Source organism: Varroa destructor, unplaced genomic scaffold, assembly GCF_002443255.2.
Source record: "Varroa destructor unplaced genomic scaffold, Vdes_3.0 BEIS01000007.1, whole genome shotgun sequence".
NCBI lineage: Eukaryota > Metazoa > Arthropoda > Arachnida > Mesostigmata > Varroidae > Varroa > Varroa destructor.
In genome coordinates this window covers 33,232,327-33,255,330 of record NW_019211460.1, presented here as the reverse complement: position 1 = coordinate 33,255,330, position 23,004 = coordinate 33,232,327, and the positions used below count along the sequence as shown (strand labels likewise).

At 41.1% G+C, this 23,004-nt stretch overlaps 1 protein-coding gene across 4 annotated transcripts in view; it reads left to right on the top strand.

Annotated features, from left to right (window-relative positions):
* Positions 1–23,004, top strand: part of LOC111254510 (neuropeptide F receptor-like) — an 81,523-nt gene that overhangs the window by 20,063 nt on the left and 38,456 nt on the right. For all 4 annotated transcript variants that reach the window (XM_086975160.1, XM_086975158.1, XM_086975159.1 and 1 more), the window contains one exon: positions 19,199–19,866. In XM_086975160.1, coding sequence (XP_086831286.1) covers positions 19,199–19,866 — 668 coding nt within the window. The remainder of the gene's footprint in view (positions 1–19,198; positions 19,867–23,004) is intronic.

The window sequence follows — 23,004 nt, the reverse complement described above, 5'->3', positions numbered from 1 at the left end:
CAGTGATAGCCCTATCTATTTATATTATGGAGTGAACACAAGGCAGCTCGTCAATTTCTAAAGCACTAAGGTGTTTTAGCGGAACAATATTTTAACATCAGAACATTGCCTCTGATGCTAAAATAGTCTCGGCGAATTTATACAACTGTGTGGATCTTTTGAGGACGCTCGTGCGGACCTTAAAGCTAGTCTGCTTATTGCCGCCAACTGGCGCGAGGTTAGAGGCATGTCTTCCTTTTCAACTTGATGAATACGAACTATATGCGACGCCTGGCCCTTGTGATCAGTCCCAAGCATGAAGATACGATCATATGTTAGCCAGCTGGCTATATTATTGAGATCAGCCGGACGGTAAATGTTTTGTCAGCGAGAAGCCTTTCCAATGTTTCTCATGCTCGTGACTGGCTAGGAACTCGATCGATTGTTAGATGTTCTTTCGGTCATTTTCCAGTGATTGACGATGATTGTTGTAGCTGAGTTTGTAGCTTTGTCGAAACGCAGCTTTAGCAGAATCTCGGGTTGGTCATTCTTCTACCCTGAATGGCTCATGGACATAAAGCTGCAGTTTCGATGGTTCAGAGAGCACGGCTAGTCAACAAAAAGTAAAGGCCATTGGAAATAATCCTTGCCATATCCACTCGCTTAATAATAATAATAATAGAACTTGCTTAATTTAATGCAAACAAGAGGTTCAGACTCTGGGCTGGGCTGGGCTGAACAGAACAGCTTGAAGTCACCTATGTCATATACGTTTCGTTTCAGCGCCTTAATCGATCGCTGTTGTGGTCGTGCATTAGCCAACCGTGTTTCAACATACCGTATCACCGACTGATTGGCCTTGTCAGGCGATAGAATTTGACTGATGTGTCGCTGAGGCCGGCTGTGGCCATCACTACTGAAATATGTAGCATATAATGCGTGTCGGACGTCTAGCAGACGCATCCCAGCTGTCCAGATGAAAAGAAATCGACGACATGAAAAAATTCGACCAGTCACTATTTACGTCACGGATGAATCATGCGAAACTAGACATTAACGAAAATCTAACGGGATTGCTGACCTGTTACTGCTGCTCTCCACAAGCAGCTCGTGCTGGCCGCACTCTCACTCAATAATAGGAACCCAACTTTAGGCAAAAACAGCTATAATTGTCATAGGGCCGAACAGAAGTCAATTTACGCTGGACAATAGTCTCTCTGCGGCCTACCTTGACTCAGCTTAGTCACCCTAACGGCCTGACCAATCAGATCGTAAGGTGCATTTTTAATGGTGTTTAACGGTCTGCCAATCACGCTTCACATTAGTTTTAGTATAATGTAATTATTTTAGATGTTTACAACAAATATATAGACGATAGATAGCAAGGTCTACACATCGTCGAATTTAGTTAGAGGAAAGCTGTTTGAAAGGGAGCTCCTACTGAGATAGTAGAGCCAAAATGTCATGACTAAAGAACATATTGATTTATCATGAACTTATCCAAGTTCCTGATATGAACTTATACCTTCAACCGAATCTTTGCTAGCACCTGATTTTCAGTACAGATCGAATGATTTCGCATTCGACTATGCGTGGAATTAACATAGGTGGGTATTACCGCAGTTTGCAGTACGGAACTTTTTCGTTTGTAGGTTATTCTCTTCATATAACAATACGAAGGGAAAATCAAAATATTCTTTATTTGTTTGAGCTTGGGGAACTGAATTGGAAAAGCCGTGTTTCGTTGTTGCAAAGGGAGGAAGGTGGCCGCTGCAGTGGCCCCTCGGCTAGAGTGACAGCGGTTGCTTTGGGTCGGTCTCAACTTGTAGTTCATTGAAGACGTTTGAAACGCAATGCTTCTGTCCAATGTACACGCTCGTGATCAGAGGTGTTCTTTTCGTCACAGCTATTTAATGTTATTATCCAAAGCACCGTTATAGTCAACTTAATGTCTAATTTTATACGTTCTCTTATTGAAGCTTGATATAGTATTCGGTCGGTGTTGAATTATATATTTAAGTATTCTTGAAAACTATACGACTCTACGAAGGTGAGTGCATGCATCTTAAAAAGTTGAGGCGTCCAATAAATATCAAAATCAATATTATTAATTAGTTCGCTGTTATAATTTGATAATGTTTTGCCGCCAAGCTGGGTACTGGAGAGCGGGATCGGTGTTGGGCCTTTTTGTCTATAAAAGGCGTAACAAGCTACCTGCTTCAATGTGTGATTAGCTAGGGGACACTGCAATTAATACTTACCTTGTCGTCATGGGGTAGAAGGCAAGCAAACTCTGCATTGGCTCTGAAACACCGGATGGAATATCGGAGAGTGATTGATTAACACGGCAAATTGCATCCTGTTTAATACTTCTAGCCTATGAGAGAATATCGAGTAGATGGAACAAATCGTTATTTAGATCGGTCAGCCGCTATACTCGCGCGTGTCTACCAGTGGTTTTATATCGATTATATATATGTCATGGCCCGCCTACGGGTGTAGGCGTTGCGAAATGCTCGGACGATTTCCTGACACTGCATTAAAAGTATGCAAACGACAAGAAGAATATTGGTTAGGAATAAGCTGGACCGACAACGTTCAGCATGAAGCCAAGCGGCCCTTGCTCCCGTAGCGGTATCGACTGAAAGGCTCAAAGCTTCACCTAGAGTGATGCTTAAGAAAAGAACTGAGAATTAGTGGACAGGGCTTTCGGCAGAATTAAGTCCAACCGTCAGGACTGAACTACACACTAGGTTCATATTAAATAGGCTTTGGCCTGATGGCGCCCGCACATGGAAATACCCAGGCGCTCCACATACCTACACAAAACACAAAAATATACCCCACCGAGTCTCGCGGGGGGTGATAAGCTTCCTCTTTATATTACCATAATCAATAAGGAAGAAGCTCCTCGTCAATATGTACGACAGCATACCTCTACATGTTAGTAATGCTACCACTGAGAGCGGCCAGTACTAAAGTAAATATTGAAGGGTTGATTGTGTATATTTAAAAATTTAAAGGCACACACCTGTCCTAGAAATAGAGCAATAATTACAATCATTTCTCTTATTTTAAAAAGATCCATTGCTTGGCTGAGTTCGAACCGGCGGCCTTCGGCTTGTCTGGAAAAGAAGATGTGAAACAGTGGACTGTTTGGGTAACGCGGGGGCATCGATCGAACCATGGCCTCTACGTCTGATGCGTCTTATATTAATGGTCTAAGATAGTAACGCACCACTATTTGTCTAACTAGCTGTTGTGATAATCATCGTTTCCTAAGCACTCTTCAACAGATATATTAACACCTAGTAGCTTTAAATGGAATGCAAAGGTGTAATGATTGTTTTTAACTGCGCAAAAGTACATGTATCATAGGTTGTCATTTAAATGCATCAATCTGTCTTACCTCCCGTGCCATCTCCATGGCAACGATGGCGACAGATGCAGTCACCGTCCCCTATAACGGTGCATTAAACTTTTAAGCTACCAAAGTAAAAAGGGTTTCGTCGCTGGTCCTTGTTTGGTTACGAATTGCCATTATTACCATATTTGATGCGTCCCAATTCTGTCTTACCCTTCATTTTGGTTTAGCTTCTTCTGTTATCTCTTGTGTGGGGTAATATTGAATGTTCCTTTTAACGAAACAATCGTATAGAGGAAAACAACTGAAAAGTAATACGTAGACGAGGAATTTTGAGCATTGACCCCCTAATTATCCGTGTGGCGACAATGACGACTGGCGACTAATTGTTCGACAAAGTATTCTGTTTTCAATAGGAACCAAGCTTATAAAAAAAGACAGAGATGCAACAGACCGACCGCGAAGGGCAAAAGGGCGGGGGGGGGGGGGGGGTGACATTGTGTAGGGTACTGGGGCTGGCTGGGGTTAATTGTGTCTGATGACGCACATGTTATTGAAAAGTTGCGTCTGTTTGACTTTGGATGTTTACCGGACAGCATGTTGGATGGGTAAATAGGCGTGTGCTTGTAAGTCTATGCGACTGCATTCCTGCGAGCACACGTGCGCATGCCTTATAAAAATCGTAGTGCCTAATTAAAGTTGACCTGAATGGGTTCTGTTTATGTTAACTCCTAATCTTTATAAGGTCCCGTTCATTGCTGGCTTTAACAGAAGATCAGCCTCTCCTCTTAGTTAGCCTTTATCAGTACAACTGCTGCGTTCGCCATCTTCCCGGTTTTCGTTGCTAGCACGCGTAAGTAATTAAGGAAAGCTAGCTTTTCTCTACAGTATCTCTGACATTGAAAACCTTGAACAGTAGAAAAAAAAAATAGGCGCGCACATTTTATATATTGAAATCGTAGTTTATGCTATAGACCTTAGTTTCATCCATTTTGTCGCTTACTGCCGGGGGCGCTTGATGGTTCTAAACTTAGAGGTTTTACGTCGTTAGAGTAGAATTCGGAGCCATTGCTTAAGGCATGACATCTGTCTGTGACAAGCGAGTGTACGAGAAGACTCATTTGTAACGGCATCAAGGAAAAACGCTTTATAGGCACGCGCGCTTGCTAAAAGCAGTGTTTGAAAACTCATATAGTGGCACATTTCAAAACAGATTTTAAAGTCATTTCAGTTAAGCGGTCAACTTGTAAATTCTCCATCGATGTATAACTATTCAGGTTATGGGAGCCTTTAGGAACCGACGTCTAACCGAATACGCCCTATCGAGTAAACATGGTTTATTGATTTTATACTATTAAGAGTCTAGTCATACACTGTAAAAGTCAACTCTCCGTATAGCTAAAGATCTGTCTTTTGGAAAACTACGCTATTTGTAAAACTTCTGACCTTTCTTTGGTCGCAAATGAAGTTTCCGAATTTCTGATCTCATGCATTGGATTTTACCGGCGTGAGTCCGACCATGGGGGTCATGGCCAATAAAATTTATCCTCTTATTTGCAAAAAGATGTTTTCTTAATAAGTTAATATAAAAAGCTGTCTAAACGCCAAACGCGCTGCTAGAAAGTATTGCATCTGGGTAGGTAGCTTGAAATTGTGGATTTCAATAATTTAGACACCGATGAAGTAAAATTGCTGTTACCTAAATGGCTCAGCATCTCGAGTAATCGCTCGAGTCAATGAATAATCCTTAAAACATATGCAGCAGTGATTAAAACAAATGGTCATTTTCTCTTTTTTTAATACAAGTTCCATTTTTCACACAAATCATACGTTTTGTCTCACTTCTTTAAGCTTTGCTTAAACTCTCATGTCAAATATAACAAAGGATCCCACCATGCCGCTGTACCTATCCACTCAGCTACTCATTGGTTACGTATTTCGTAAAAAGACTTGTCCGTTCTTTGATTACGTCAGATTACATATCTTACAAAAATTGGCCGACGTCACTATGTCTCATCAACCTGCCCACGTCATTATAGACAGAAAGCCACACATATATATATGAACATGCGCACACTCGATGGCCGCAGGAAGTGCTGTGCGTACACATCTTTGTGCCCCCTTTTCCCCTCACTTCCGTCCGCGTCCATTCCCTGTTCCATTCGAGTACCTAATCTTGTCCTAAGGAAACGCCGCGGTTTTGAAGTGTGCTCAGTTTTTTGGCCATACTTTAAATGAGTCATTTCGAAGGCGGCTATAAGGTTATGGCCGGGCAACACAAAATTTAGAGTGTCTCAAACAGAAAATAATGTTGACGGTGTACGGTGCAGTAAAACGTCGTGACCATGCCACTGAAATAAATAGAAAGAGGCACTACAAAGAGATATGGGCCTACCGGAGTCAACAAATCTCTTATGTTTTTTATCGGGAGAAAAAACGTAGCGGAACATTAACAGTCGCCGTCTGATCGCCTACCGTCACTGGAATAGTGACAACTGATTCGAATGCATAAACCTTATTCATAATCTAAGATGTGTTTACATAGCGCTTAAACTTCGGGCAGCACAGGTGGATTCATAGACATACATCAAAAACGGCATGTAAATGGAGTACGTTTGGAAGCTTAACTCCTTTGCTACAGAATACAGTGCAGCCACAGCTCATGACAGGCTCAATTGCTAATGTTGCGTATTCCAAATGAAACAGGTGCTATACGCAAGGGAGAAGGACCGCATAGCCCACACGGACAATGCCACTTGGAGTATTATCTGAGAAGGCCTAGACGAAGCTTATTACAAAGAAAGTTCGTATTAGACTAAAATTCGATCCTGCACCAGTCACCGTAATCACTATCATTTTTAATGTACCTACAAATCTTGCCAGCTTGGACGATGCAATATCATAGTGGAATATTTAATAAAGATAGGTCGTCATGTTTTTAGTTATATTGAAATTTATACTAATATGCTGTTGTGGTTTCCGCCTTCCAAAATTTCACAATTTGGATTCTTTCAATACGGCTGTACGCTTGATCAGACTGACGTCTACGCTCATTTTCAGATAGCTGAATTGCGTTATTGGCCTATTGTTAGACAAGAACCGACGCGCTAATTTTACACAATGCTCATATAAATCAGAAACGAAAAATGATGGAAGGTCGCCTTTGTTAATATTAGTGCAGGTACATACAGATGTAAACAACAGTCTATTGCCTAGTTTAGACGCTTTAACCCCATTTATGACTCCCATAAATATTATAATGAAACAGTTCAATGAACATCCCGCGGGTGCAGCTCAACTGAGATGGGAATGGTGTAATATTGTTTAAGGCTGGCAATACCTGTTTAAATTAGTGTTATATCTAATTCTTTCGTGTTTTTTATGCCGTTTTTAAAAAAGTGTTGCACGTTTTTTGCGTGAGAAAACACCCGTAGGACGCGTTGAACAATCCTCGACGTGTGGACGAGACGGGGTGGAAACAGCTTCTTGCGTCAAGTCTTGCTATAAACTTTTCATTCAGGACTTTGAAAAGAAAAACGGTCGCTGTTAATTTTAAATAACATTATCCGGCTCTCAGAGGATGCTGCAGCGAGCCCTCAAGTATGCTCACAAACAGCCTTGATGGACCGATCCTCCTTCGGTCCTCCTAAAAACCTTAAGCCAGCCTCGTTTGCTGTCTTTATGTGATTATAATCACGGAGAGTGATCATATCATTGGAAAAAACTTTCCTTTCGTCAAACCATTATTTGGTTTTCAAAAGGATCGCGGCTTGAAGGGCATAGGGTATTAGACTGTTAAAAAAAGAACAAAAGTATCGCCGGCTTAGATTCTGTTTAAAAAAAATATCGTTAATGATCTGTACTACTAATTATGGCACCATGCGCTTCGGATACTGCTATGCACCACGTTGAGGGCCAAGAGAATTATAACGTTCCCCGAATGATTCAACCAGCCGTGATATAGTGGAACCCGTGTTTATATGTGGAGACGTCTGTTTGAAATTTGCCGGTCATTGGCAGAGGTAACCACTGCTTCGTATGAAACCGTTTTTGTTATTGTTTGTAAAGTTAATAAGCAGAACGTTTAAAATTCAATTCGTCCTGCCAGGCCTCACTAAAAGGATACAAGCAAGAAGGCCGGCGCAAATTTCAATTTCATGCTAATATAGGACTTCTCCCTTCGTCTTTGACAATCAATCTATAATTGGTTCAATAATATGCTCAGACGGCAGCACGATCTCATTCGAACTAAGTAAGAGAGTCCCTTGATACAGGAAAAGCAAAACATTTCTACAAATTTGATTGCCCATCTATCTGTCCATGATTAATCGGATCAGAGTAGTTGGCTTCTGCCATGATGTTTATAGTCGTTTCAGTTATCTTATTGGCCAATTTTAGAGTAAAAAGTAGAAAAGAAACAGCATTTTTTTTCCTTCTAGATACGAGTTCTAAATTTCTAATGGCCTCGTTAAAACTGGATCATATAGAAACTTCTTTAGGTTTGTATTTGTTTGCCGAGGCGCCAGCGTATTTCAATTGCGAGCAACTCTAGATATTTATCTCTAATTATCTATAACAATTTCACGGGTTGTCAAATTTATTTTTATAGGAATATAACCATATTTTATATGGAGTCCCGATTTATTGAATCATGAACTAAGTTATGCGTGTAACATCTATTGTGATTGTGGCACCCATTTAGGCTACTATCAAGCCCTAATAGAGCAAGTCCCGCTGTCATAATAAAAACAATAACAAAAGACAGCTTTTAAGCAAGCAAAATTGTGCTTGTATTGTGCCATAATAGATTCTCCCACAGTCAAGAATTGTACTACAGTAACTATATAGCCCAATAGGGCAAGACAAATCAGGGGGACTAAAATGTACTCAAAGAAGCTCTTCGTTTGCAGCCATGTTAATGTGAAAATTGCGTTCATCAGTACGCGTTGAGAGACGATCTTTGACACGATGTTTGAACAAAACGCTCGGCGGTATTTTTGGGGGTAATCTCGAGCTATCGGAAAAATCACGAATAAGAAGAATTCGACGTTTGACATGACAGCAGGGACACTCCAGAGGTATATACAGGGGCTTCTGCTTTCGAACATTGCCCACGAAGGCATTTTTCGATATGATGACTTGTTCCCTAGAGTGCAACCTGTAGCTTACATTAATGAGCCGGCAGTCACAGTGACATCCCGCTCTTCGCCGGAACGCCAAAAATGATCATGACTAGCTTACGCCAAAGGTGAAAGCATACAACGTGGCAAATAATACCGTACAAAGACGTACTACCTTTAAAGATTCAGCGAGCAATATTTTTCATTGCATATGTAATATTTCGGTAAGGTACGTAGAGGAAACCATAAAAAACCCGCGGCAGCCTTTTTCTGCACAGCAGATTTAAGGCCGCCGACAACTCGGATATCGCTGAGGATGCTGCGTCCTAGGACAAAAATCATCTCTCGCAACTGGCAGCATCACGTAGCGTTAGGCCAGCAAAAAGTATGTGGGCGGTTGTGTGTTGTCTGTAGCCCCAAAAACTGGGAATGTTTCCATACGACATTGTCAACGCATTAAGTTCACATCAGTTTTCGTTCCTTCAAAATACACCTATACTATTTTATACTACACCAGGTCCGTTTGCGACAACTTTTTACCTTCCTCTAATAGATGTTTGTTACCATCTTTTCATAATTGCCAACTTTGTGTGTTTGTTTGATATTATTTTCTTTAGTTGTAGAGGGGTATCCTTTAAAGAGCTTGCAGGATCATTTAGTACAACAAAGATAACGGTGATTTGAGATTTTTTATTTGACTGCATTTGTGATTTATTAAAATAGAAATAAGCTTCTAACTATTATTTAATAGCCTAGAAAACCACATAAGTGCTAATGAGGTTTTGAATCTTAGGTCCGGTGCACTCCGCTAAGCATGATCTCTGCGGTTGACCCTGAGCACGAAGCTGTTTCTATGTCCGGTTTCGAACCTAGGAAGCTCTGTTTCCGTAGGCTTCACGAGCAAACATGCTGCTACTGCAGATCACAATGACCAAATGCTTCTGCTAGTGTTACTACTCATTAGCATTTCAATAGCGTGCTGTTCTCTTGTTTTTTTCCCTTTATATATATATCTATCAGGTCTCAACTAACTACCAACATGACGCGCACGTATTTACGTAAGGTCCTATATGATGAAATACCGGAATTTGTGCTCGGAATCTAATGAGCCTTTGATATTCTTGATGTGCCTGGACGTCAAGTGCTGGCAACATACGGATCTATAATGGTTCATTAACCTTCACTTCTGGACGGCGCTGCGACTGTTGACTCCCATAGACAACAAGATCTTTTAGCTGACCTTTGCGTTCTGACCATGCACACGATCCTGTATGACCTTGTCCCGTCTTGCACGAAAATCGGAATAGCTATAGCTACGATTTTGCTTATTTCGATAGTACTGTGATAATTTCGAGTAAGCTTTTTAAATTTCCTATATCAATAAACGGTCATGTCGTAAACGAAAAGTACCCCGAATCTTTTTAAATTACATTTATTGAAATAGAACAGACAGTTGTATTTGATGGTATAGAACCGGTACGAGCGCTCACTAAATCAAATAAATAGCGAATGTAATTGTGCCGAGATTGAGGTTTCGAAAAGCCTTGGCAGTTCTTAAAGCGACGCGTACTGTCTAACGCGATACGATTAAAACGAACCTACACCGACAGTTGGAGGTGCCGGATAAATCCTCTAACCGCCGTTAGCGTCTGCGATGGACATCGTGTAAACATAGCACGCGTTACAAACTTGATTTTGCACTATTTTTAGCAAACAAAATTTGTCCTTTGCGGTTATTTTATCACGACAACAGCGCTAGCTATTTTGCGTGCGGAATTGATCTGTTCCACTTCGGGACGGAGGCGGATTTCACATTCTGAAACCTAAACATGTTAGGCGGGCTCCGAAGATGAGCTACCGGTAGCTTAGGGCACAGGATCCTCGAAAACGATTTCTAGACGCCACAACTAGGATTTGAGCTCTTCACTGTGTACACACGGTCTAATTTCAAAGTGGAATTATGTACAAGTTACGAACTAGTCATTTTTGTTATATAGGCTGTTGTTAGTGGTCGCTGATAATGTCCACGACAGGTTAAAACGTCAACTGGTTGATGCTAGTGGGGGCCACCCTTCGCCACTTCGGGGTGCAAAGGCTACGCTTGTTGCTTCCATGGCAAACAAAGCTGATGCTATCAAGCTTTGGCACAGCTTATCTGAACTCCTCTTAGCCTATACATGAATCGGAAAGCGATAATGTATAGGGAGAAAGATTCGATCTCGAGCTTGAAGATCCTTCGCCGATTGAAGCATTTGCCCGAGAATCACATGCAACAGGAACGCCTGTGGAGCAATCATGACAATATGGGTATCAATTTCGAATGGAACGAGCTCCCTAAACGACAAATACGCCTAACCAGGTTGTGTTTAAGATGCGATGCTCCCAAGAAAGCCATAGATGATGTCCAAGAAAAACATAGCCGACCACCTCGAACGTTCGCGATAGTTTTTCAGTACAACACATTTAGACAGACGCATGCTTTGTCTAAACATCTAAATCTGGACAAAACTAGATGCTTCAACGAAATTTGCACGATGCTTCAATGACGGTAACATTCAATATTTCATCATTTCAATACGGTATACATAAAATTTTGTATCGACAACAAGCCAAAGGTCCCCCACAGATGTGATGGCTCGAAACATAGAAGAAGAAGAAGAAGAAGAAGAAGAAGAAGAAGAAGAAGAAGAAAAAGAAGAAGAAGAAGAAGAAGAAGAAGAAGAAGAAAAAGAAGAAGAAGAAGAAGAAGAAGAAGAAGAAGAAAAAGAAGAAGAAGAAGAAGAAGAAGAAGAAGAAGAAGAAGAAGAAGAAGAAGAAGAAGAAGAAAGAAGAAGAAGAAGAAGAAGAAGAAGAAGAAGAAGAAGAAGAAGAAGAAGAAGAAGAAGAAGAAGAAGAAGAAGAAGAAGAAGAAGAAGAAGAAGAAGAAGAAGAAGAAGAAGAAGAAGAAGAAGAAGAAGAAGAAGAAGAAGAAGAAGAAGAAGAAGAAGAAGAAGAAGAAGAAGAAGAAGAAGAAGAAGAAGAAGAAGAAGAAGAAGAAGAAGAAGAAGAAGAAGAAGAAGAAGAAGAAGAAGAAGAAGAAGAAGAAGAAGAAGAAGAAGAAGAAGAAGAAGAAGAAGAAGAAGAAGAAAAAAAAAAAAACTAACCGTTGGAGCTCGTGTCAAGATCAATATTGGAAATTTATATTCTCTAGAATGTTCGTGAACAAAAACCTAAATATATTACGAACAGATTTTAATTATAGCTTCGCGTGAAGCTTCGCGATTCAAACCTAAATTCTATTGAGGGTGTTACCAAGTCTATTTCAGATCTGCGGAAAGCTGTGTGACAATATCTCGAATCGTCGCTTTGCCGCGTTAATCTAGCGCAAAAAACTGGATAATACCTAATCTTCACTTAATTCTGCAAACGCCAGACTGCTGTTCACCATGGGTTTATGTTGTTTGGTAGAAGTTACCTTTGATTCGACCGCACCACCTTGTATACATATACACCACTAATCGCTCTAGCTACTCAGAGTGCTACAATTATATAAGAAACCATATATATAACAAAGCAGTATATGTTCGCGTTCGATCATAGCTGCTAATCCTATGAAGAACTCTCTTAAAGTGAAGCTTTGTTTTTCAGATAGACTAGCCTACTCTCTAATAAGCACATAATGTTTGCCTATACGTGCAAATAAAGGCACATGTATGACTATCGGTACGCCCGTAGTACGTCTAGATCGAACCTAAATATACTTAGTTTCACGATGGAAGCCAGCCCTCTGAAGCAATGTTCGGTGGACCTAAAATTTTTTTCCATCATATATAGTAGTAGACCTATTTTTCATCAGTTTATACGACTATGATCATATGAAGCTAGCGAGCTCATGGTGCCAACAAACAGTACGGTTGCTTTCGTTGGCGATACCAAGAACCTAACAAATCCTATTCCAGCCAATAACACAAGAGGTTGAATGAATGAAAAATTGGTAGAAATAGACTCCCTACACGGCAGCCGTCCTGACTTCAGAGCTCTTTTTCTACTGTTCGGGTTTCTGCCACAAGCAAACGAGGAGCGACACGGGACGACAGGGTTTCCGGAGGCTCATCGTTGTTGAGGCGTATCACCACCAAACGTGCACGTAAAACTAACAGTATGCGAATTAAGCGAAAACATCTCATTGAAATTTACGCTGTCATGTTAGTGACAATATCTTTCTTTAGCGCCACTTAGCTAGCTGCAACAATTAGTTATCCATCTATGTGACAAAAATATGTAAACCCATCATGATCGATATTGCCAAATGATTTCGTGTCGAAAATAGGGAAACACACATACGCATATACAGATTAGTGAGTTTTCTAAGGTCAGCGGGCACTGTAATCGAGATACGGCCGAGCATTTCGTTACAACCAATCTGGTAACAACATCGTAGGTCCTAACGGCTTCAAGATAGAACACATTGAGTTTCTTGTAAATAGCACGAAATGCTTTTGGGACTGTTTGTGTTTACTCGTTGGTGTTACTGATCTGGCAGATCTTGTTGGCAGAGTCCCTTCCGCACGGATCTGCCAGGCACGTCGCTGAATGTATTCGTACAGGAGAAGTACAAAGAATCCGATACGGGTGGCTGACCACGGTCAGCGTCGATCCGTCGAATCCGGCTGCCGAAATGAAACTAAGCAGCAATGGCGTTGATAATCTGACGAGCAGGACACGCTATTACGTTGAGTGCACGTCTGCCATTTCCGCAACGCAGATGCTGGAGCAGAGAACGCTGTGATTGAGCTGGGATGAATTCGTGCATAATTAGATTATACATACAGTATGAATTTGACACTGGCTTTCCATACAGGCCGTTCATCACCCTAGACATTGACGATCAATTGTCTTGCTAGAGTGGGCCATAGTTTACACGGGTCGTAACACATTAGTAATTGTCTGGTAAAGGACCTTTATAGATTATGTTGCAGTGTACAGTCAGTGCTCTTCAAGTCTCTGTCGCGATCCCCCGATAGAAGTGATGAGATACTTGAAGGACCACTTATAGTAGGACAATGTGGGACTGGGCTGCCAAAAGTCGATTTTAGTTCTACTAACTGTTTGGATTTTTTTTCTTTTGACTCAGTTTTAAGATATAATAAAAAAAATATATGGATATATGGGACAGCTGGGCATTTCGTCGAACTTTTATTAAATCATTATCCCAAAATTACTTGAAATCAAGTCCAGTTTTGTTCAAGTCGTTGTATTAAATTGGTATTACAGGAACACCCTAAAAGCTCTTCCATTACAGTATGGGTGCTACTTGTAAAAAGAAATTGAAACAAATAAGTGGCTTCAGAATACGACTTAGTTCAGCGGGAACTCGTTGCACCACGTGCCGTTGCCGTCAGCGGCGCGAACAATGGGAGCTCCACAATTTCAGAAAAGCTGGCTTATCTTAGTCGACATATACAGTGCAATGTGTTAAGCTACTCATGCAGTACTCTTTGGATACATATTGTATCTTATCTCTAAGTATCTTATTAGTAATTTGGAGCGAACGATAATGCTATTTTGTATCGGTACTCTCCTTCTATACTTATCCTGTTTCCAACGAACTTTGTGCTCCTCTTCTTGCTCGTGCCTTTGTAGCCAGTGGCGCGTTAATGGGTGAATTACTAACATTGTACTTTGATCGCAAGAGTAGAGAACGTTAAAGGGTCGTCGGGGGTGGACTGATGCCGAACGTGAGACGCCGCATCCGCCGTGGTAGTAGTAGCAATAGCAATTCTTCTTTTCCATCGAGAATCATCGTTATTGGCACCGAAAGTCTATCCAGTCCTTTATCATACGTAATCGTTGTGGTCGAAGTGCCTCGAGGTATTTTGCGACAGCATGGCTGGCAACATCTCGAGGGCAACAACCTACGATTGCCATCCGCATCGAACATCACACCAGGATTACCCGCGCTCGTTTAAAATCGGAAACTGATCACAGACAGGCGAGGAACCAAGGGGGGAATACTGGACGTAACCATAGGAGATAATCAAATGTTTATTTTTATATTGTCTCCCACTCTCAAATAAAAAGCAACTATCCAGCTTTTTGAACGGTGACGGATTAGTGAACGTTGTTGGTAAACATCGTCAGAACAGCTAGCAGATCCGCGCTGAAACGTCCAATGGCTGCCGCTCCGAAATCGTAACGGGCATAAATTTCGAAAGCTACGATAGCAATTTTTCGCAGATTGATTGCTACATGAGAAGAGGCTGGTGTGACCCTTGGCGCCATATTTCGCATACTATCCCGTAAATAAAAACACAATCATTCTACAAGTGTGACATTGTTTCAAACTTTGCTGGATTTAGCCTGTCGCGTGGATCCGAGCAACAGCGCTACGGCCTAAACAAATGACTATTGTACAAACTGATGTCTTAATGTCTGCTTTCATTGGTGCATACCTTATTGAACTATGATTTTTCGCAGCGTCGCATATAAGAAAATACTACGTATATACATATGTAAATATTGAAAAAAAAAAACAGTGTAAAAAAGAGGAAAATTTACACATTCGAAAGTAACGCAAATCTTACAGATCAGTCAAGTGTAATCCACAGATCGCAATCACGATGGTAAAGGGCCTTTGGTTGACGACAAAAACTTCTCTTTACACTCGCTAATCATCTGGCAGATATTCCTATCCTGAAGTATATCCGTTCGTATCGATAGGCGTGGCCCGGTATATGCATGCAGGAGAAAGGCCCTAAAGGCAGCTATGCCAGTCCCGAATGGCTAGCAAAGGTCGGCCGAGCGGCGGAAGAGATCACCAGCCAGTCGTATTTGATTGTCTTTGGTATGTCTGTACCATAGACTACGAGCTAATTGCCTTTTGTTAATTAGGGACCATCATCAGGGATGAGCCGCAACGTCGTAGCAAGGAGTTGCTGCCCACCTTTGCACCATGCTCGCTATTATCGTATTTTCTGTAATCGATACTAAAAAAGTTAGCTTCGATAACTCCTTGTAAGATTTTCCCAGAGCAGAATTAGATGGAATTGGTTTTCTCAACATCTTGTGGTAATTTGTGCGGTTGTGTGACCATGTATACTAACTTTAGGAGTCTTCGTATGTGTAAACGCTGTCGTATATTACCTATATAGTCGAATTAGGTAAACACATTAATAAATCACTAAAATTGGATACTGAAAGATGATTTGATAAAAAAAAAAAGCAAGCAAGAACCAGATATCACCTGTAGAGTCAATGCCATCATCGGCAAAGTTGGCGCAGACATCAATACGCAGCTGATGTAGTTGGCCTTTTTGCTGAAAAAAAAATAGGACTGAGTTAGAAAGGTTCGAGCTCATTGGAGCCGTGGCGTCCCGTCCAATGAATTAATTCTGTTTTTGCTCTGATCCAACCTACTTGAGCTATGAGGAAACTATGAGATCAAACCCGGAAAAAGCGTTAGAAAGAACCGTTCAGAAGTGGTTAGACTAATATTCAGATAATGGTCCTTTAAGGATCTATGTGGGTTCTGAGGACTTGACAGCTTGTTTGATGTTTTTCGTTAAGAATTATAATAAATAGAAGTATTTAGGGAAAATCTTCTAAATACAAATTCAAACAATATAACATGGATGGCATATGGGGTCCTTTGATTTTTGAAATTCAATTATGATTAAACTAAATAACTTAGTTACAATAGATCTAATTGCAATTTAAGACAGGCAGGTGGTGACAAATTCTAGGCAAGCCCTGGCGTAGAAAATGAAGACTATCTGGTCTATAAGACAGAGCCAACAATACATCGCTAAAGGCCCAAAAACTCTGTTTCAAGACATTTTAGCCCTGCAGGCGCACGAAAGGCTATATTCGTGACTGACACGCTTTTTACAAGGAGACCTTGATTGGAGGGTCAATAGACGTTGCGAAAGCGTCACTGTTTGCCGTAAAAGCACAAGCGCTATTCGTCCATTGCATCTGACATATGAAGTGAATCTATGACACGCCGTGCAACAAATTGTTACTCCCAGTGCAAAAAGGACACGAAGCAACTTTCGTACGGAGTAGGTAGACTTCGTATAAAGCTTGTTTGTATTAGGCTCAATACAGAGTTTTTCTTTATAGATGTGATATTTTGTAATGCTTCTATGAGCATAAGGACTACGCGACGAAAAGGGCGTAAACCAGAAAAAGAAACGAACGTAGATCAGAAGTTTGATAAACAGAGTAAATGTTTTACGAAACTCGTATGTTTCTTAAAACCATATCGATAAAATTAGGTAACGAAAAATTATACAAAAAGCGCAGAGTTCGTATTTCCTCATGAAGGAGAAAAATACTATGGATATTTGTGGTTGCAAAAGGTGGCCTGGCCTGCAGCTATCTCGATTTTATTGAAAGCTACGGAGGCGCTTTACATCCGTGAAGTGAAGCCTAAAATAGTGGTAGGCATGCTACAGGACCAACAATATCCAGCTGTATAGGGCCGCAATGTCGCCCAAAAAATGTGGTACTTCTTGCGCTTTTGCTGCGATTATTAGTATTATTATTAGGACCTGTTGGTGGTATCCGTAGCGCTAGGCATCTATAGTTGCTATCCTGTAGTGAGGAACGAAAAGACGTAGTTCGCTCACTCGGTTTCTTCAGCTCGCTACTTCCTGCAACTGTAGCAGTAATCAGTGACACTTGGGAAAAAACAGGAAGTTTAGGACGGAAGTGGACAGGCTGGAATGTTTGGTAGTTCGGCAGTCTCGACCACAGTCAGCTGCAGCTCACAGGCAACACTTGGCCCACTAAAGGAACGATGTACGGAGTTAATTGGCCCCAGGCGGTACCACACATGACCAACGGATCGGCTGGCTGATAGGCCGGCCGGCTGGTCGCTCAGACTTTCGTTAATTTCCTTTTGTTTTTGCTTTAGCATGCCAGATCGAGCTTCAGACGATGAAGAAACAAAGGCAAACGAAGTTAGTGGATACCAAGAGGATTTGAGGGTTTTCGAACACGGCCTGACGCCAGATTGGCCGAGATTGTGCTCGGGAAGTTCTGTTGGGAAAAAGGTGCGATGCAGAAGGGATTGCGTAGCGCTCGTGGCGGGAACAGGTTCTTGTGGATAAGACGAGGCCAACTTTGTTGCTGCTTACGGAAAGCGCCTCTTTCATTCAGGCTTTGCAAGAATCACCCTCTCGTGGCAGTATTACCGTGCATTCTATATAGTTTAACGCTATAGGGTACCGCGTGGTGTTGTAGACGCCAGTTAGTTAACAACATAAACCGTTAACGACACAAGCAGACAGGGGGGGGGCCTGGTTCCGTAACGGAGTCAGGTCGAAATTCGTTTTTATTAAAAGGCAAGGCAATACAAGAGTGAGAACGGGGATCTCGATTATCGAGGTGACAGGAGCCTAAAAGGAGGACGACTTAAGGATTATTGAGGTACTATAGGTCGGGACAGAAACGACCGTACACGTTGTCAAACAATAACATGCATTCTGTAAATGGTAAAAAGTGCGATGTTCCTTTAGATTAATTTTCGCCATAGGAAATGTGCAATGTTTTATTGGTAGAAAACAAGTATCCATAGGTGTACGTATATATATGATGAATATATAACACTGGGTATAGAATTTTTATCTTGGATTGTAGTTCGTATTCTCGTTAATAAAGTCATTTTTATGAAAATTTATTGATGTTGCTTAGCTTTGCTTTTTTTTTAGACGGATTTTCCCTAGAAGTTACCCTTCCCAAAGTGACGCCTGCTTCTTCAAACTGATCTCTAGATATTCATCTACATTTTCATACGTGTGAAATATTCTAATTACAAGACACTAAATGTGCCTCATAATATAAACTAAAAAAATGTATACAACTTAGGACCATCGTTCGATATCGTCGCGAAATTACAGAGTGAGAAGATAAAATTCCCGAAAAACTGACGCTGGCATTTTTTTTCCTACTGTTATTTAGTGACTGTTCTTTTCATTGCTTAACGCTAGCGTACGGCCTGCAATGAGGTGCTGCTGAGCTGAAAGCGCAACATTCCGTGATGGAAGAGCAAACGCCAAAGCTACTACTTATCGTTAAGATTACAGAAAAATGCTCTAAGTAATGAACGTAGAACGGTGCCTATCAGTACGTTTAATTTGGCCATAAGCTATGCATATAAATAAGTTCCGAACTCTTTAGCCAGGCATAGGTATTAGTACCAATATTCAGCAAGTGCCAGGTAATAAATCAAACAGAAGCTTTCGTTAATAAGTAAAGTAATGTACATATAGCTGTTGGCCATTTTTCGCTATGTGCACGAGTGGTACACGTCGATAATAGAGAACATCGATGCACCGGGAACCAATCGGACCGCAATAGAAATTTCTATCGGTCACAGCTCAATGTGCAAGTGGCAATTCAGTTGTGTCGATGGTACGTAGACGCTACACAGGATGTACCGTGACTAGAGGGATCGGCTAAAGATTTCCATACAGATCCTAGTTGAATTTTTTCTTGAACAAGTGCTCAGATGGTTGAGCGAAACAGGCTTCGGTGTATTTCCATTGGTCCCCGATGCCTTTGTTTGCCGATTCTAAGCATTTTTCCAAAAGGCGAACTAGAAACTCTGTAACAGAATCAACCCACTGCCGGGTTGAGCTGTAGATCATTCACTAGTTTCTTTAAAAAAGCTATCAGCAGAAATTCACATTGGTCAAATTCGTATGGTGTCAGAACACGTTACTTCATCTATTGTTTTTTTTGTGGATTTCAGGCGAACATGACAACCATGAAGCTCGTTGACGTCGTGACGTCGGTGACGCCGGCGACGGCAGCCTTCAATACAACAGAGAACCTGACTACAGAGGAAATCATGCAGCGACTTGAACAAATGATGGATATTCGAGCTATCGACGAAAATTGGCTTATCGGTTTATTGCTCGTCTACTCATTACTCATTATGACGGGTGCTCTTGGAAACGGACTAGTATGTTTAGCCGTCGCCCGTAAGCCAGCGATGCGGACTGCACGGAATATTTACATTATCAACTTGGCGATCAGCGACCTCATTTTGTGCTTATTTACTATGCCATTTTCGCTTGTTGAAATCGTCCTGAAATTTTGGCCACTCGGATTAGTTACCTGCAAACTCGTCGCTGGCCTCGAAGCAACCTCGATTTTTGTATCAACGATCTCAATAATGGCTATTGCAATTGACCGCTACAAAGTGATCCTCTACCCGACGCGGGAGACGTTCAATCCACTTAGTGGCTTTTTTATGGTAGCCACCATATGGATGATTGCCCTGCTTCTTGCGACCCCACTGTTCATCTATAAAACGGTGTTTACTCATGAGGTGCCGCAGAAGTTTTTATTATTGCAGGTTGGCCTTCAAGCAAAAGTCGATTATTGCGTCGAGCATTGGCCGCACAATAAAGGACGGTAGGTAGCATTCTTCTCAGGTATTACACTCTATAACAATTCATTTGTCCATTACGCAATTAGGAAATTACAATCATTGATAAGCAGACAGGTGGCTTGTAGGAAACATTCTTAATCTAATTTTAACATGCTTCGCTTAGACTTGAGAGCCTAAAAGACAGAAGCGTACAACTAGCAGCCTTAAACAAGTAAGAAAACTGTTGCCAGGACATTGGCCTCGCATTTTTTTTACAAGTATATCGATTTCTTCTCTGACCAACTTACGCTACTTTAGGTCTATCATTGAATTAGCCACCTATATATATATATATATATATATGTAAACAGGTTTATAACGCCTAATCTTCAATTCTATCATAATCCATACTACAGCTCGAAAAAGCTGCAAGCATTAATATAATGTTTGTAATATATAGTTTATTAATGATCGGAGCGATGTGTGTCCCCATGGGCTCTTTTTTTGATTGTCTCCTCTTCCGGCCGCGTACTAATCAAGAGGCTCCGTCATTCTCAACTAGCGGGCGATCCGTAGACTTTGATTAATATAAGGATTCGTCCACCAGTGAAACAGTTGATAGATCTTAGGGTTTATACACTTTTTCTTGTCAAGTGGTAGCGTTGATGGCTTTAAGACTTAGTGACACAGATAGAAGTTTCACGGCACTGAAATATCTCAAAACAGTGCGAGAATTCGAAGTAGAACAGACGTTTCGTATATAATAGGGCTTCACCGATTGACCTGGGGCATTCCTCGGTATTTTTCGGGGTTCAATAGCCCTGTTTATCGGGTCCGTGGGTCAGCGAATTGACAGCCTGTCGATGACGTCAATGAATCAACCATCATTTTGCACTTTCGCACCGACCTCTTCTTTCTCCACTAGTTTTCACGCCTATAGCGCGCTCGATGTGGGAATACATTCGAGAACGTGAATTGGCAACAGAGAAAAAGAATAGTCAAAAGCCGGGTTTCTAAGATGACTTGTTTGTAGACTCTGACGTGCGTTCGTAGGGTTTCGTGCAAGCCCGGTATGCTCTTCCAGGGAACGTTTTTCTAATTCTGGTGATATGTGTATCGCTCGCGACCGCAGTACTGCACTTCAGCCAACTGTCAGTCTGAAAATGCTATTATCACAACAGTTTTATATATAAGTCTTGAATCTATCTTACCTTGCGCTTACCTATAAAATAGCGGGCCTCCTGGGCCTGGTCTCGGAGCTGTGGTGTGGGAGCTAGAAAGATTTCTTTGAAAGGACTATTGTCATCGGCAAATTTCCACCACCGCAGTAGGCTTGTAGTTTGTTGCGGTCGGCAAATTCTTAAGAGCAAAATTGCTTTACGTGTTTATGCTTTGTTGTCGACAAGAGTTGCTCGAACGAAAAACTACTTTAGTAATACCGAAAGATTTACTTAGAAACACAGATCTTGCGTAGCCACCTAAAAACCCTAATCGAAATAGGTGCTAGAATGATGATTACGATTTTGTCGAGACGTGCGACTCTAGCAAACTGACGGTCATCTTAGTTTCCCGAGCTTTAGCCGTTCGATACTTGAGCGCTGCGTGAAGGCCTGATGGTGCAATTAGAATAGAAAACCATTATTATAGTACACTCGTGTTGTAAGTACGTAAAAATTCACACAAACCCCTATAAGGTTTCGCAATTATTTACAACAGTATTGCATAGAGCCCTCACAAAAGCGCGTCACGCAATCTAAAAGTAAAACAATAACAGGTACTTATGCTGATTTATAACAGCTGATTTAATGTTGGTTCGTAGACGTAAACTTATACCGTATCTAATAGCCCTATTACGGCAGAAATCTGTTAGTGTACAGGGCGCACTCGATAGTATATTCTTTAGAACCGCTACCACTTTCATTTTTTCGTTAGTGCTTGAAAGACATTAAAAAACCGATGCGCCAAATTCATTTACTTTATATCTGTCTATATTTTATAGCTTCGGCTTAATATATTGTCGAAGTAGTAAATAAAATTAGCGGCGGAACGCAATAGAACTGTGTGGCTATCCAAATACGCGGTAAGTGTATGTAGCAGTGACCTAATCATAGATGGAGATCGTGCACGTAAATAAACGTGCGGTTACAGGCTGAGTTCGGCTTCGAACCTACCGTTTTAACCCTGATGCTTCGGGTTCGATCTCTAGAAAATGATTTGTCCTAAATTTGTACCAGCTTATATGTGAATTATGTTTAAATATCGCTATAATATAAAATAGCTATTTTCATGATGTACACTGGATTTCTCAACAAAAAAAGCATTCAAAACAGAGTAAAAAAGCAACTAAAACTGATTGTTTACATATAAATAATATGAAGAGATATGGGCAATATGTCCTAACATTACTATTTTCTACGACACTCCCGTCCATCTTAGCTTCCGCGCGATCAATCCGAACAGATTCGATAGTAAAACTAGATTAAAAAAAAAGGCCTTCGGTGATTTTTTGTAGGATGCAGTTTTTTATTTTGTGGCCATTGTAAACTATCTGTATCGGCCTGTGGCATCATAATTTTTTTCGGTACCTTCTTCGAAAGTAATTTTCTTTCTACCAGATTTGGTTTAGTTGATGCCTAGTAGAAAGATGCCTACTTTCACTTGTCCTTTGTCCTTGGTGCATAGAATGTTTGTGTTCAGTAGAAGGACACTGGGAGAATTCCTATGTTCTCCCCTACTTACACAGTTCTTGCTTACCCTAAAGAGGGGCGATGGTAGGATCCCCCCGCCCCACTTTCGTGAACTTAGCAGTTTTGCGCGTACATAGTGTTGCATAGCAGAATAATCTCAAACAATGCCACCAGGACATGTACCTTGACATTATTCTATTGAAAAGGCAGTTTTACCCGAATTGCCCATTTGAAACGCTTGTCTTAAATTATTACTGCACATTTTTCGTTTTTTTTTTTTTTTTTTTAGGGTCTGTCATAAACGAAAGTGTTGCGCATAGGAACGTCGATCTAAATATAATAATAGTAACGACAATAATAACTGTACGCCTATATGGTCCTGACGTTTTCCCTTATGAATTGAGAATTCCAAGCAGCATCTGAGATCTGCTTCCCACCATTACTCTAATGTACGGTACAAATAGTTTTGTTTCGTCCATATCACACCGCTCTACT